Source organism: Marmota flaviventris, chromosome 18 (genome assembly GCF_047511675.1).
Source record: "Marmota flaviventris isolate mMarFla1 chromosome 18, mMarFla1.hap1, whole genome shotgun sequence".
Classification (NCBI taxonomy): Eukaryota; Metazoa; Chordata; class Mammalia; order Rodentia; family Sciuridae; genus Marmota; species Marmota flaviventris.
The window spans coordinates 45,114,956-45,132,031 of NC_092515.1; the positions used below are offsets into that span (position 1 = coordinate 45,114,956).

Consider the following 17,076-nt stretch of genomic DNA (forward strand, 5'->3'; position numbering starts at 1 on the left):
TTGCTTGGCATGTGTGAGGCTCTGGATTTGATCCTCAGCACCACATAAAAATAAAATAAAGATATTGTATCCACCTAAAACTAAAAAATAAATATATATATAAAAAAGAAGGGTCTCTTAAATCCAAGTCTGGGGCTCCTCACCAGCTGCCTGGTCCAGTATATTCACTCAGGCAATTTGCCTAGACTGGAGTCCTTTAAACAGAAGAGCAAAGATGAAGGCTTGATTTGTCATATATAGTGTTTCTTTCCTAAGCTACTATGCTAAAAATGCCTAAGGCTCTTCACAATTCATTAATCTCCCCCATAATCACATAATGGAATAAGAAAGATTATCAAGGGGTTGGGGGATGTAACTTAGTGGTAGAGTGCTTGCCTAGCATGTGTGAGACCACCAAAAAACAAAGAAAAGAAAAGACAGAAATATGATGAAAATTCATAAACTGTCCCTGTTATAGTTTGGATCTGAATGTTCCCAGTGGTTCCCAGATGGTGGTGCTATTGGGAGGTAGCTGAAACTAAGAGGTAGCTGAAAGAAGTAGGTCACTGGGGGTATGCCTTTGAAAGGAATACCAGACTGACCCCTTCTTCCCTCCTTTTCTCTTTTCTCTCTCTCTCTCTCTCTCTCTCTCTCTCTCTCTCTCTCTCTCTCGCTGCCATAGGTGAGCAGCTTTGCTCCACCATGTACTCACTGCCATATGTTCTGCCTTGCCAGAGGCCCAAAGATAAGGTTGAGTAACCATGAACTGAAACTGTGAACCAAAATAAATCTTTTTTCCTTTTAATTTTTCTCAGATATGTTGTCACAGTAACAGAAATCTGATTACTACAGTCCCATATCTGGCTTCACAATAAGGAAAGGATCAAACCTGTACCCCAGGCCAAAGGAAAGAACACCAGCCCAAGATTCAGGTTCCAGGACTACCAACAAACTGGGTTGCCACTGGCAAGTTATAAATTCTCTAATGGTCGGATTTCTCACCAGTAGGACAAAGGAGAAACACTTGTGGATGGTCTCAAAATACTGAGTTTCTGACTGTACTGAGAAACATTGAACTTTCATTATTGATTGACATCATGCTGTCACCTTCAACATGAATTAGCTCTTTTTCTTTTCTTCCTGGACTTGGGACTTGTACCAAACTTATCAATCCATCAGACTGAACTTGTATGAGCTGGCAAACACTTGCCAAACATCCAAGAATTCACCACTATGGACCCTGAACAGAAGAAAATAAGGTGCTCGGGGTTGGAGTCATGCCTCAGTGGTAAAGCACTGCCTAGCACATGTGAGGCACTAGGTTCAATCCTCAGCACCACATAAAAATAAATATAAAATAAAACAAAGGTATTATGTCCATCCACAACTGAAAAGAAAATAGGGTCCTGCTATGTAAATAAGTACAAACTTATCACAATAAAACACAGAGATCCATCATCCAAGTGTGTTCAGAAAGCCAGTGTCTTGAGAGAAGGACATACGTGATGTAAGCTAGTGCTCTATCACAGTACAACACAGGACACAGGACATCAATCAAGGCAAAGAATAAACAATGAGGAAGGGCCAGCAGGAAGAGGGAGGAACAAAGGCCTCTGCCTCACCCCAACCCAGTCAATTCTTGGGGTGTCTCCTGGCTGAGCAGGGGGTGGAGCAGTCCTGCAGCAGCAGCCCGCTACTGCAGAGGAAGAAGTTTCCAGCTAGGCTAAGGGGGCAAATATATTTGGATAGAACCTAAAAAGAAGACTGACTGGACCAGAACCTGGCCAGATAAGGCAGGAGGCACTGGCAATCAGTAAGGGCTAATATTCACCAAGTTCTATTCTGGGTTAGATAACTTCCATTCAATCTCACGCCAACACTCTGCTGGCAGGTAACCCTCCTACCTGTATTCCTGACCCTCTGGGCCTCACTTGAGGCTCTTAAAAGCCAGTCTGAGGCCTAAAGGGCATGGTTCTATGTGCAAATGGTCAAGATCTACTTTTCTTAAGAAAAATAACCAGAGGGGCTCGGGTTGTGGCTCAGTGGCAGAGCACTTGCCTAGCATGTGTGAGGCACTGGGTTCAATCCTCAGTACCACATAAAAATAAATTAAATAAAGGCATGATGACTATCTACAACTACAAAAAAAAAAGAAAGAAAGAAAGAAAAGTAACCAGAGAAAAACAAAAACAAAAAACAGTAGAGAAATCTAGAGTGAGGACCAGAAGGCCAAACAGGATGCTCATCCAGCAACCCAGATTCTTAAGGATCACCCTCAAGCTACAGGAGCAGAGGAAAGAGAGAAAAGGAGATAAATGAAATTTGAAGAATCTGACATATATGGCTTAGATATAAATATCTGCCCAAACCCTTTCCTGTGAGGTCACCATCTCAAGATAAACCGAACAATTCTGAAATGGACCAAAAAGATTACTGAGTAACTTCAATGGAAAACTAGACCTTGTTACTAACTTTCCAAGTTCTAATCCTATGGAACTTGCACTCTTCATATCTTTGAGTTATTTTACAACTGTTAAGCTGTATATAACTAACAGCAGTGCAAATGGTTCTTGTCCATAGACAGGCAAATGAATTCTGTCTGAGAAACAGAATTGATCCCACTACAAGTAAAGCTGCATCCACTTGAAATCCATTTCATGGAATGTATATATACCTACTCTAAAAATTTTTCTTTGAAGAGTATATATATATATATACATACACACACACACAAACATACATACACACACACACACACACACACACAAATATCTTTTATTTATTTATTTTTATGTGGTGCTGAAGATTGAATCCAGTGCCTCATGCATGCGAGGCAAGCACTCCACCATTGAGGTACAACCCCAGCCCAGTTTGTAACATCTTACTGGCTCCCTCATTAATAAAATCATTTATATTTGCATGAGTCATGACATTATCCTTTAAAAATTATCCTCTAAAACTCAGAAACCCAGGGCTGAGGATATAGAGTGCTTGCCTAGCATATATGAAGCTCTGGGTTCAACCCCGAGCACAAACAAAAATAAATGCACAAAAAATGAAATTCACAAACCCAAGTCCAAAAGAGCACAATACTCTGTATTAGCTGCTCTAAGAAGGGTAAAGGTAAAGGTGAAGTGCCTCTGGGTTCAAACCCCAGTATTAAGGGGAAAAAAAAAAAAGGAAAAGGCCCCAAAGGTTGATAATTCTTCCAACCCCAATACCCTGCTGGCAAACTGGAGGTCCATCTCATGTCTCTCTCCCCCACCAGCAATCAGGGGCTGCAGCTTACTCCTGAGTTTTGTCTAAGCACCTAACCTGATCCTGGCACTCAAATTTATATAAAGAAGTATCCACCAAACTGGGTGTGGTTACATATGACTAGAATCCTAGATACCCAGGAGGCTCCAGAGTCTGAGGCTCAATCAGGCCACTTAGACCCTATCTCAAAAACAAAACAAACAACAACAACAACAACAACAAAAAAAAAAATCAGCAACTACCACTAGAAGAGTTGCTATCCCTGGGTTTTTCTTCCCTTTTCTTTTTCCTCCCCTGACCCCCACAGCCCTGGCACAAAAATCTTTGAGCCTCAAACTGTTTTTCATAGCTGTGCTGGAATAAATGGGAAACCACAAAAATGAAGGCTTCTACTGCTCCCGTCATCAAATCACAGTGGCAATAAAGAAATCATCCAGAACTCTCCACAATTTAACTTTGAGCATTTTAAGTGTTTGTTAACTCATTTAAGTCCCAAATTTAATTGGCCATATGAAATTTTCAGAAACAAAATTCAATATTTTTTTTCCAGGGTGAACCCAGGGCATTATGCACACTAGGCATGTGCTCTACCACTAAGCTATACCCCAGCCCCCAAGTCAAAATTCTGGACTACAGTATTTCTTAGGACCCTCTCCAGCCCTCATTGAGATCACCCCATGGTCTTTACTTTAAATCAGAGAGCTTTGTAAGAACAGCCACTATGACCCTTGGCCCCAACCCCAGCTGGAGCTTTTTACATTTACACTGTCTACTACTCTAAGGGGTCTCAAAATATACTGGCTTGGCAGAGAGGATCAACTCTTTCTTTCTCTGAACATGTTAATCAGAAAGCGGACAGCTTCAATAATGATAGAATCCCTGGTTTTCATTTTACACTTTTCTAAGCAAAACGCTTGGCAAAGCTTCCTATGGTTTCCCCCCACTTTTACAAAAATCTGTCTCCTAAGCAAAAGCTTCTGTTTCCCAGTGGCAGTAGACACTCTTTAAAAAAAAAAAAAAAAAAAGTTAAAAACAGAAAAAGTCATTACGATAGCATTTTATTTCCATATTTTCTCCCCAATATTTTCCACTTAAAACAGAGTCCTTTAGTTTATAAATATATATTGTTTTTCCATGAATTCCATGTTTTCAAATAACTTGACCACACAAACTGTGTTAATTATCTATTATTTTTTCTTTCTTTTATCAAAACAAACACATATTCAACTGTTTATTCAGCATCTTATTAGTACCAGGCACTATTTTAGACACTGGGCACACAGCAGAAAACTCAACAGGAAGACTCTACTCTCATGGAACTTACCAATGAAGAGTAATAAAGCAGCGCAGGAGGACAAAGAGTGGGAGAAGTGTCCAGCCATAAACACAGTCAATAGGGAAGGGCTCTCTTTAAGCAGGTACCTGAAGAACAGAGCCAAGTGGGCATCTTCAGGAACAGGGTGAAGGATGGAAAAATAAATCCCAAGTGCCAAGACTGAGGTAGAAGTATATTCATCAAAACATTAACCAATACTAAGAGTTGGGGATGTAGCTCAGTGGTAAAGCACTTGCCATGCCATCCCCAGCACCACAAGAAAAAAAAAAAGTTAAACAAAGCATCTGATCCATATAAATAATCAGTACAATAAAATTCTAGTTAAAGAAATTTGCCTTATTTTGCTTAGTACAGTTTATATTAGTGTTTCTGAAATATAATTAGTACTCAGTCCTTCATTCTATCTCAGTCTCCCATTATTTCCTTAATAAATTCTAAGGATGACCCCAGAGAACCCCATTCTGAAAACCAATGACCAAACCCTCTCATTGTATGCAAAACAAATCCACACTCAAGGCACACTGGGATGAAGGCAGAACCCCTTTTGAAGGGAGAATTTTTCACACAAAAATCTCCCCATCAGTAAAGTTTTTAAAACAGGGCAGTTTCAAATGCTAAAAAAGCACAATCTTTTCTCCAAGGAGGTGCTACTTTCTGAATTCTGTACCCTTCCACTCATTTGTCCCCTCTTCAGCCAGATGCAGCCTCACTCTTGAGCCCTGAACCACTCTACACTGAGTTTAAATTGGCTCTTTGCTGCCACCCAGGATGCTGAGGTCACCCCCTTGGGCAGGGCTGCCTTGCTCTCTACTGTTCCTCCTCCTTCTGAAGTCTATCCTTCCTCCTTCTGAAGCCTCATATTGCTAAGGAATCCAAATCCCATCTCATCCTGCCCTGCTTTTTACTTCTCTTGTATATATAGCCTGTCTCCAAGGAATAATCTTATTTTTCCAAATAAAAATATCAGGACACATTGTAAATACATAGGTATGTGTTACATGAATTGCTATAATACAGTGTCTGAATTTCATAAATTAAAGTAAAATAATTTTTTAAAACTTAAGACTACTCTTATTCATAGTTTGATGAAGAAACATAGGAAATTGGGACTGTTTAGAAAAATATATTATCTGTGATCACTGTCACAGGCCTTCTGTCTCTATTCCATAAAAAATAACTTAATTTTTCCAATGAAATCTGACCTCATCCTACAAAAGGATTTAAAGCTACTTAATAAGGACACAAGAGGCAGTGGTAGCAGCTGTTCGTTAAAGGCTAAAATGCTGCTATGTGCAAGTTACTTTAACACCATTGGGAGGATCACTGAGGAGTTAAAATAAAAATCAGCTGTGATTGTCATAAACACCTCAGCCCTAATGGGGTAAACCAAGCGAATGGTGCAGCTCAGGTATATCCTGTACCACTTCTAGGCTGGAAATAGGTCTCTCTCAGGCACTCAAGTAGGCATTTGTTTTAGTCAACAACAGAATACCTGAGACTGAGGTAACTGATAAAGAAAAGAGGCTTCTTTTGGCTTACAGTTCTGGAAGCTGAGAAGTCTAAGAGTGTTATGGTTCAGATGTGAGGTATCCCCAAAAGCTCATGTGTGAGACAATATAAGAAGATTCAGAGTATATTTGGCTTGTGAGTCTTAATCAGTGAATTAATTCCTTGATAGGGATTAACTGGGTGGTAACTGAAGTGGAGGGGTTTGGCTGGAGGAGATGGGCATTGAGGGCATGGCTTTGGGGTATATACTTGTATCTGGCAAACAGAGGACTCTCTCGGCTTCCTGATCATGGTATGAGCTGTTTCCCTCTGCCACACTCTTCTACCATCATGTCCTGCCTCACCTCGAGCTCCAAGGAATGGAGCCTACTGTTTATGGACTGAGACCTCTGAAACTGTGAGCCCCTAAGAAAACTTTTCCACCTCTAAAGTTGTTCTGATTGGGTACAGCAGCAAAAAAGCTGACTAAAACAAAAGCCTGGCTCCAACAGCAGCTTAGCTTCTGGTGAGGGCCTTGTGTTGCTTCAACTTATGGTGGAAAGCAGAAGGACTAATGAGCATGTACAGGGGAGAGAGAGAACATGAGCAATAGACTTGCTTCATAACAACCCATTCTCATAGTAATGAATCTAGTCCTGCAAGGGCGAGAACTCACAGGAGAAAGGCATGAATCCATCCATGAGGGCTATATACCCATGGCCTAGACAATTCCCATTGCATCCCACCTCCCGACACTGCTGCACTGAGGAATTAAGGTTCCAACTTAACCTCTGAGGGACACACTCAAACCATGGCTTCGTTCATTCTGGCAGAAGAGAAACATCCAAGACTCAGGAGGCACACTCAAGTCCTGTCCTTGCCTCTTGGCAACCTCTGCTGTTCATGACCTGGGAGAGATGCTCACTAATTTCTAATCAAGAAAAGTTCCTTCAGGGCTGGAGTTGTGGCTCAGTGACACAGTGCTCACCCAGTTCATATGAGGCACTGGGTTCCATCCTCAGCACCACATAAAAATAAATAAAGGGGGCTGGGGATATATCTCAGTTGGTAGAGTGCTTGCCTCACATGCCAAGGCCCTGGGTTCCATCCCCAGCACTACAAAAATAGATAAACAAATAAAGGTATTGTGTCCATACAAATAAAGAAAGAAAAAGAAGGGCTGAGGCTGTAGCTCAGTGATAGAATGCTTGCCTACTATGTGTGAGGCACTAGGTTCGATCCTTAGCACCACATAAAAAACTAAACAAATAAAGGCATGCTGCCCGACTACAACTATTAAACAAAAATTAAAAGAAAAAGCTCCTCCAGAGCTGTCAGGAAAAAAATAATTTGTTCCTGAAATGGTTAATCTGAATTGTCAACTTGATTGGATTAAGAGATGCCTGAGATTAAGAGGCTTCCAGATGAGTCCCTGAGGTTGTGTCTAAGAATGATTGGGATGTGGGACAGCAAACTGAATTGGAGACCCTCCCTAAGTGTGTGGGCAGCACAATAGGTTGGAGGCTTGGATGGAATAAAAGTTGGAAGAACAAGGAAGTAATAACAGATACAAGCTTTTCTTCTTTGTGAACAGGTTTTTGACTGCTTCAGGGATTGCCTGAGGACATGAGACTCCAGCTCCTTCACTCTCCCAAAGTGGACTCTGCCAGTGACTCTCCAGCAAGTATCCAGAAGCCTTTGGTCCCAGACTAGGGTAGCATCATTGATCCCTCTTGTTCTGAGGCTTTGGTGTATTGGACTGCACAGCTACTGGGTACTACAGCTCTTCAGCCTGCAGATGGTCATTGTGGTACTATACAGCTTCTGATTGTATAAGCCAATCTAATAAATCCCCTTTTATAATCATTCTTATATATACATATATGTATCTCCTGTTGGTTCTGTTCCTTCTAGAGAACTCTGACTAATACAGGCCCTGTGGCAGGGGGAACTATAAGGACTTAACAGAGTTCACCCTTTCCCAGTCATCTGTATATATGGATAACCATATGGGAGACCTGTCATACACTGAGCCCTTCAAGGTAGGTTGTGGGAGAAAATATCAACCAAACCTGGGTTTTGTTTTGTTCAATTTTTTGGTACCGGGGATTGAACACAGGGGCACTTAACCACCAAGCCACATCCGCAGCCCTTTTTTGTATTTTATTTAGAGACAGCGTTGCTTAGCGCCTTGCATTGCTGACGCTGGGTTTGAACTCACGATCCTCCTGCCCCAGCATCCAGAGCCTGGGTTTTGTTTTTTGGAATCTCAGGGATTGAACCTAGAGCTATGTGTATACTAGACAAATGCTCTACTATTGAACTACATCTCCCAACCACTCAGCAGTATTTTTTTTTTTTTTAATGTTCGGGAATGTGATGGGGATTGCCCTTTGATGTAGTAAAAGCACTCCTTGAAATTTAATAATGACAAAAAAGTAAGTAACAGTTCAAAAGGGGAATTTAGGCTCTGTTCATGAGAACAGTTACTATACAGTCTAATAGCAAAAAGTTTGGAAATCATGGTCACAGGACTTTGCCACAGAGGCCCTTACACAGCCTTTGGAAACAAAAAATTCCAAAGTCCTGATCATTTGAGCCTGACATACTAAGATGATTTCTAACTTTCTTTAATGTTATAATGTTTTAATAAACAAAATCCATCAGCAGCAACAAATTTATTAATTACTTGATACTGTACATTTGAGAGAATCTGGGACTGATGAGCTCTACACCTTGGCTATGGCCAGGACACAAAATTGCATCTTTATAAATGTGGCTATTTTTCCTCATGTAGTTCCCTTAATTTATGTTCACAGTGGATTTTAGTAAATATGCAATCTGGGGTTTTTGTTGTTGTCCTTTGTTTTTTAATACTGTCCCACCCCAGGACATCCTCCAGAAAGCAATTTTCAGTCAGAATTGTATTGACTGTCTTGAGATGAAAAACTGACAAAATTCCCATCAAATAAAAGATATGCCATTACCCAACCTGAAATGCAAATACCTCAATTTGCCTTTGAGCTACCTAAGAAAGCATCTTATTTTAACCTCCTAATTCTTATACTTCCTAAAATTCCCAAATAAGTCAGAGGTGATATGGTTAAGATTTCAAAATCAATAGAGCTTAAAAACTGGGGAAGGTAGGGGGTAATAGTGGAGATTAAACCCAGGGGAGCTTTACCCCTGAACTATTTCCCGAGTTCTTTTTATTATTTTGAGACAGGACCTCACTAAATGGCTGAGAATGGCCTCAAATTTGTCAAATTTGGGATACTCCTGCCTCAGCTTCCCTAGTCACTGGAATTATAGGCATGTGCCACTATGCCTGGTTAACAAAGCTAAAATTCTAATTTAACATCTCCTATTACCTATCTTATGTTATACAAAGTCCTAAACAAAGCATTGTCAGGTAAACTGGGCATGGAGGGACTCAATAAAGGGATATGAAGCAACCAGAGGTTTCTGAAGGGTCTTTCTGGAACGGACTTGTCTTTGAGAAGCCTATCCCCTAGTTCAGTCAGTGGAGGAGTGCAGCACCACAAGGGACCTACAAGCTTAGGAACAGCCCATGAAGAAAGTAAAAACCCTTCTAATCAAGTTTGTCACTCCAGCACTGAAAAAACTGACCCACAAGATACTAGGCTGCCTAACGACCAGAAAAACATCTTGATCTGGACAACTTCACTATTTAAAAAGTCTTGTCCTATCCAAGGCCTGTTCCCACATCATAGTCTTTACTATAGTATGCCCATATCATCCCAAGAGCAAAACTCTACTTTCAACCACATTGATTAAAAAATAATAAGCAAAAGGTCTATATACACTACACATATTTCATTAAATAGCATCTGGGAGCTAAAAACCAATATGTTCTCACAGAATTCACACTTGGGGAGGAAGGGGGATAATATAAGTCAATTGTTCAAATCAACTTTTTCTACAAAATGTGAACATTTATTGTTTGATAAAAACACTGTTGACATTGTCCCCAATAAGAGATAAGTCTGGGTTTTGTTCTGAAAAGATATAATCTATGCAATTGCACTGATTAATTTTCATAATAATTCAGATTAGTGTTACTATCAAATGACATTCCACTTAAAAATTTAAATCATCAGCAAGTAAACTACATTTAATTAAAATATATAATTATGATGGAGGGGCAACATTTCAATCACATTTCCTTAGAGACAGAAAATATTAATCAGCAATAATGACAGTTAACATTTATTACACACCAATTAAATATCTAATGAGATAGCTGCTGATTTTTATATGTTATCTCATTCTCTTAATCTTTCAAGAGAGGTACCGGCTCATTTTCCAGACAAACCTCAGGCTTATGGTTGACTTTTATTATGAGTGGTACTGTTAGAGCTGGTTGTAGTAGCTATGGGAGATTTTTTTTTTTTACCATTAAGATGACACATGTAAGTCTCACACATGTTTGACCACCTGGGGAATTTTATTAAAATGCAGATTATGATTCAGAAGGTCAAGGTAAATGAAGCCCCTGATTCCAAGAAGCTCTCAATCTCAAGGGGATTGAACTTTGGGGCACTTTACCACTGAGCTACATCCCAGGCCTTTTTATTTTTGAGACAGGGTCTTGCTAAATTGCTGAGGCTGGCCCTGAAGCTGTAATCCTTCTATCTCAGCCTCCCAAATCACTGGGATTACAGGCATAAACAGCACACCCAGACAAAAACCCAGATTTTTATCAAGGCTGAGCATCCAAGTACACCAAGACCACCAAGTCACCACACCCTTCAAGTAGGTAGGTCCCTTTCTCTCTCTCTCTCTCTCTCTTTCATATATATATATAGTTGTAGGTGGACACAATACCTTTATTTTATTTTTATGTGGTGCTGAGGATAGAATACATGCTAGGTGAGCACCCATACCACTGAGCCACAACCCCAGCCTGCTGGCTATCTCTTGATGTTTAAATTCTAAAGAACAGGGCTGGGGATGTGGCTCAAGCGATAGCGCGCTCGCCTGGCATGCGTGCGGCCCAGGTTCGATCCTCAGCACCACATACAAAGATGTTGTGTCCGCCGAAAACTAAAAAAAAAAAAAAATATTAAAAAATTCTCTCTCTCTCTAAAAAAAATAAATAAATAAATTCTAAAGAACAGACAAATTGCAGAGGTAGGAGAGATTTTAGGGGCTGAGCCCCAAAGTTCTTCCAGATTAAAGCCCCCAAAACCACAATAGTACTTTTCTGAAAGGTAAATAAATACCATTGGCTTCCATTCCTGGCCATAGGTGAAATGTCCCACTAATGAGCTGATAATGCACACTCTGTACAAACTACTGAATTTCAATTATTTTACCAGATCTGTTGAGTGGCAAGTTAGTTTTCCATTGGCAAGTTCTATTTACTTTCAAAGGCCCACAGAGTAAACAAAGCAAGGTACTTGACAAGGTATTGTATTCCAACCAGGTCCAAGTTCAGTCCTACTGGGCCTTTTCTTATTCGTTTCTGATTATCTGTACTGTATTCAAACACTGGCTAGCTGCTGCTTTTAAGAAGTGATTATATAGCTCCTCCCCACCTCCTACATTCTCTTTGCTAACAGCAATGATACCTAACTACAAAACCAATATACCTTTGAGAACATTCTGGTTTACTAGATTAAGTTCAGTTTAAAAGTCTAGACAGATAACCTACTCCATTTATCTTTCTTTAAAATTCTTCAAAAATACCCCCAGCAATCATCAGAACAAGCCTCTCATCCATGACAGAGATAAAACAGTCTGTAATTCTGTGATTTACAAACACTGGGACCTTTATTTAAAGGGTGTTCACACATGATATTATTCCCAAAGAATGTTTATGTATGCACCCAAGTAAGTAAGCACAGGAGGACCAATGCTTAAAGCAATGAAATACTCATACATTGCAGTTCCATACAAATGGCTTTTGAGGCTAGGGAGGTCTACCTGTGTAGAGGAGTATGTGGGACACACAGGTTTTTCAAGCTGCAGTATGCCTTGTCCACAATTGAGCTAAGCAACAGCCCAAAGAGGCCTGTCTAACAGGAACAGAACTGACAGACCCATCCCCTGAACACCATGAGGCTAAAAATCAGGACCCTGAGAAATGAGTTCTATTATGCACAAGTCCAAAAGAAAGTTCCCTGTTTCTGTTACCTCCAAAACTGGCTGCCCTACTGGAGTGAATTAACTCTGGGTATCAACTGGGCAGTGCCAGACATCGGTGTTGGGCAGAGGATTCCGAGATGCAGTGGACTCAAACCTCTGCAGTAGAAACTGGAGACAGTAGGGAGATCTAGGCTCTCCACTGCATTTGGGCTACATGCCTCCCATTCAACAAATATTTACTGAGCGTCCACCATACACTAGGCACCCTTCTAGGCGCCAGGGAAGAAAGCAAGCAGCAGTCCTCAGTCTCCAGAGGCCGAGGCAAAGACCGTACGGTGGCTGAACGGGGCCCCTAAAACCTGCCACAGGTTGCTAAGTCAGAAAACCGCAAGATCCCTGGCGCCAGGCTCCACACATCACCAAGTCCAGTAATGAAGGCGGGAGTGGACAGGTAGGCCCGGGGACAGGTATGCAGGTAGACGACACACCTGAGGCTACCAGTTTGGGGAGGGCAGGCTCTAGCCGTGGGCCAAAGAACGGGGTAAGGGAGGACGGCCTGGGAACCCTGCCCGAGAGAGGGGTACGAGAAGCAGGGGCTCTGGCCCCGGGACGCGGCAGAGGCCGGCGGGGCCTGCGCCCCCGCAGCGGGAGTGGGAGCGGGGCGCGCGGAGGGAAGACGCGCGGCTAGGCCGCCGGCCCCGCACCTGGGGCCCCGCCCGGCACCTACCACTTGGGCGACCTTGAGGCGGCCGAGCGTGCCGCGCAGGTAGTCGGGGTCGCAGCGCAGGCCGGCCAGCCCGCGGCGCTGGCTCACCGGCTCGGTGGTGGGCTGGTACGGACTGCTGGCGCCCGAGATCATGGAGGTGCTCGAGGCCTCGCCCTCGAAGCCGTCCAGCTCCTCGCCGCTCCGCATGCTGCCGCCCGACCCGGGCCGCCTCGCGCGGCGGGCCCCTGGCGCCAGGAGCGGGCGGGCTCAGCGGGGACGCCGCATCGCCGCCGCCGCCGCCGCCGCTGCCGCCCGACTGCCCGCCGCGGCCCGCCCCGCCGCAGCCTCTGCGCCCGCCGCCCGCTGCGGCCGCGGCTCGGTCCGCTCGGGCTCGGGTCCCGCCGCCTCAGCAGCGGAAAGAGAGGGAGGCGGGAGCGGGCGCAGAGGGAAGGAGGCGGGAGCCTCGCGCCGGCCGGGAGGGGGCGGAGCGAGTGCCCGCCCGAAGGCCGCTCGGCGGCGCTCCGCGGCCGGGCGAGGTGCAGGCTGAGGGGCCGCGCCTCGGCCTCAGGGGCGGGGCGTCATCTTCTCGGCCCCGCCCCCAGCCCCGCCCTCACCTGCGCCGCGCGCTGGCCGAGCCACTGGTGGTCGCCGGCGGTCCAGGCTCTCGAGAACTGGGGTTCCAGAAAACCGGTCGTGGGGACCTGGAGGAATCGATGGAGGGTCGAGGAGGGCCGAGGAAGCAAGGAACTGCTTTCCTAGGGCCTCAGTATCTCCTTTGGAGAAAGTGGAGTCCTCAACAGGTAGCTGGGGGACTTACCGGTGAGGACCAAGATGAGATGTGCCACCTGAATGAAGACAAGAGTGACGGACAAGATGGGAAAGTGTGTGGGCTTCTGCACCGGGCGCCCTGCAATAATCCAGTTCTGAGGAACAGCAGACTAGAGTGAGGGGTAGGGATTAGTAGAGTCTCCAGGACCCACACAGGTCCGGTCTGAATTCTGGACCCCCAGCCTGCTGAACACAATAGGTTCTTGGTGACTAATGCTGCTTCCTCTCTTGCCTCAAAAGGTTTTGCTACCTCTGTCTCAGCATCAAGCCAGGTTAAACATAGATTTTGCCCTGAAGACATTAATTAGGGACCAATTTGCAATTCAAGTGTGAAGACTAATTTTAAGTTCAAGTAAAACGCTAGCTTTCTAAGAATTGTCACTTGAATACTGAACCCTTCCACACCACATATATCTAGGGCTTCCCTTGCTCTAGGCACTGAGCAAGGCACTTGGATAGGGAGTTAGTATTATTGCTATTTTACAGAAAAGAGGACTAAAACTTCCAGAGTGGAAGTGGTTTGTCCAAGGTCCAAGGTTAATTGGTGGGCAGAGCATAGGTACCAACTTTTTTCAAAGATGGAAGGATAACGACTAATAATTTATTCAACCAACAAATATTTTGGGGGCACTTACTGTGCGTTAGGGAATATGCTAAGAATTGAGAGAGTGCCAGTTCAATAGTTTAAATAGGGCTGGATGTAGGCTTTGACGTCTGCTGGTGTCAAGTATGTCTAGAAGTTGCGGGTAAATACAAGAACAAAAAATAAAATGATCAATTGAAAACTTTTTTTTTAAAGAGAGATTTTCTTTCCCTGGATCCCCTTCCAAACCCATGTTCCATCCTGGAGTTATGTTCTCTGAAGGAAGTAAAACAGAAGGTCTCTTAGCCAGGGATCACTCAGCACAATGATTACCCAACACAGACAGTTGAGAAATTCCACCTACAGGCACAGACCTTCCAATGAACTTTTTAGGGCCCTACTTTGAAATATAAATGACAACTAAGAGTCACCAAACATTTGAGAATGGCCTGTAATATAGTAGAGATCAAAACACAATAAAAAATAAGGAGGAAATAAGATATATGTCATGAAATGTTTTATACACACACACATATACAAATCATTTTATATATACATCAATACATTACTGTATGTACATGTATATCTATATATAGCTATAGATAGATATTTGTATTTTCAGATAAAATTAGAAGATGTTGTAACATAAAAAATTTAGAATAATCTGGGGCTGGGCATGGTGGCACACAATTGTAGTCCTAGCATTCTGGAAGCTAAGGTGGAAGAATCACTTGAGCCAGGAGTTCTCAACTGGCTGGGCAACATAGCAGGACCTCATCTCAAAAAAAAAAAAAAAAGTGCCATGTGTGAGTGTGCATCCTATAATTCTCACTCAGGAGGCTGAGGCAAGAGAATCCCAAGTTCAAGGAAAGCTTGGGCAATTCAGCAAGATCCTGTCTCAAAATAAAAAATAAAAAGTGTTGAGGATGTAGCTTGGTGGAAGAGTTCTTGTCTAGCATGCATGAAGCCCTGAGTTCAACCCCTAACACTGAAAAAAAAAATTTAAAGAAAGAAAATGAGACAAATGATGAGAAAAATAGAGAAATAGTCCAAAAAATAATAGCATAAGACTTCCATAAAGTTAGAATAGAGGAAATGGAGAGGAGAAAAAATAAAATGATAATTCAGTAACATTCATTGAGGAAAAAAAGAACAAGTTTTTGATTTAAGGATCCACTAGTGCCTAGTGAATATAAGTGGACCCACACCCAACCCACTCAGACCAATGAGGCAAAGAGAAGATACCTTGAATTTAAAAAAAAAAAAAAAGAACAAAACAGGTTTCATTATAAAGAATCAGGAATCAGAAAGGCATCAGACTTCTCCACAGAAACTTTGGAAATCAGAGTGGAGCAAAGCAGGGCGCAGTGGCACATGCCTGTAATCCCAGTGACTCATGAGGCTGAGGCTGATGCAGGAGGAGCACAGGTTCAAAGCCAGCCTCAGCAATTTAGTGAGACCCTAAGCAATTTATGGAGACCCTATCTCAAAATTTAAACAAAAGATAAAAGGGGCCAGGTGCAGTGGTGTATGCCTGAAATCCCAGTGACTCAGGAGGCTGAGACAGGAGGATTGCAAGTTCAAAGCCAGCCTCAGCAAAAGCAAGGTGCTAAGCAACTCAATGAAACCCTGTCTCTAAATAAAATACAAAATAGGTCTTGGCTCAGTGGTCAAGTGCCCAGGAGTTCAATCCCCAGTACCAAAAGAAAAAAAAAAAAAAAGATAAAAGGGTTAGGGTGTAGCTCAGTGGTTAAGCACTCCTGGGTTCAGTCTGGTACCAAAGAGAGAGAGCGAATGAACAAACCCTTCCACATCATGATAGAAAATAAACCCCACCTAGAAGTCTGGTTCATCTGAGTAGAGGCCAGGTAGAGGGTTGATGAAAGACTCTTGGATGTGCAAAGATGCCTTCTTTCAAGATGCTGCTGGAGGAGGACACCAAAACAAGGATTTAAACGAAGACAGTGGAAGATAAGCAGGAAAAAGTGGATGCAGCAAGAGGGAGTGAAAAGGGATCCTAGGATGAAGCAGCAACAGCCACTGTGCAGCAGGGCTGGGGTCCAGATGGAGGGCCAGAGTCTTTGAGAGAGACTGCTTTTAGACAAAATTAAGAGTGTGTTTGATAGCTGGACTTCTGTAGTTCTAGCTACTTAGAATCTGAGGCCCAGGAGTTTGAAGCCAACCTGGGCAACATAGTTGAGATGCTGTCTCAAAAAAAAAAAAAAAAAAAGCCTAAGTATGCAAGGCTCTGAAGTTCTAATCCCCAGCATCCAAAAATAAATAAAGTATTGGAACACACAGTAAAGAAAATACATAGTTTAGGGGTAGTTTGAGATAAATGAGTGATAAATGCTTAGAAAACTAAGCAAATGTCTATATTAACTTCCAGGAGAATAAAATGATGAATAGAAAGGGGGAAGTAAGAATGGCATAGCTCAACTGTGAATAGCATTTGCATAATTATAATGACATAAATAATGAATGCATAACTTACCTGAAAGACATACTCAGAGGCTAAGGCTGTAGATCAGTAGTAGAGCACTTGCCTCGCATGTGTGAGGCACTGGGTTCAATCCTCAGCACCACATAAAAATAAATAAATAAGATATTGTGTCCATCTACCACTAAAAAAGTATTTAAAAAAAAATAGGGGCTTGGGTTGTGGCTCAGCAGTAGAACGCTCGACTCGCACGTGTGAGGCCCTGGGTTCGATCCTCAGCACCACATGAAAATAAATAAATAAAATAAAGATATCGTGTCCAACTACAACTAAAAAATAAATGTTAA

At 42.7% G+C, this 17,076-nt stretch overlaps 1 protein-coding gene and 1 long non-coding RNA gene across 3 annotated transcripts in view; one reads left to right on the plus strand and one right to left on the minus strand.

Moving 5' to 3' along the window:
* Positions 1-7,933, plus strand: part of LOC139702813 (uncharacterized) — a 30,663-nt gene extending 22,730 nt beyond the window's left edge. Inside the window, exon 2 of the long non-coding RNA XR_011705392.1 lies at positions 7,656-7,933. This is a non-coding gene — a long non-coding RNA (uncharacterized lncRNA). The remainder of the gene's footprint in view (positions 1-7,655) is intronic.
* Positions 1-13,113, minus strand: part of Cmtm4 (CKLF like MARVEL transmembrane domain containing 4) — a 58,956-nt gene extending 45,843 nt beyond the window's left edge. Inside the window, exon 1 of one of the 2 annotated variants that reach the window (XM_071604654.1) lies at positions 12,987-13,113. In XM_071604654.1, the coding sequence (XP_071460755.1) occupies positions 12,987-13,085 (99 nt within the window). In that variant the 5' untranslated portion in view covers positions 13,086-13,113. Of the gene's footprint in view, positions 1-12,899 lie in introns of both variants that reach the window. The other variant, XM_027938992.2, reaches the window with a different exon arrangement.
* Positions 13,114-17,076: the final 3,963 nt, after the last annotated feature.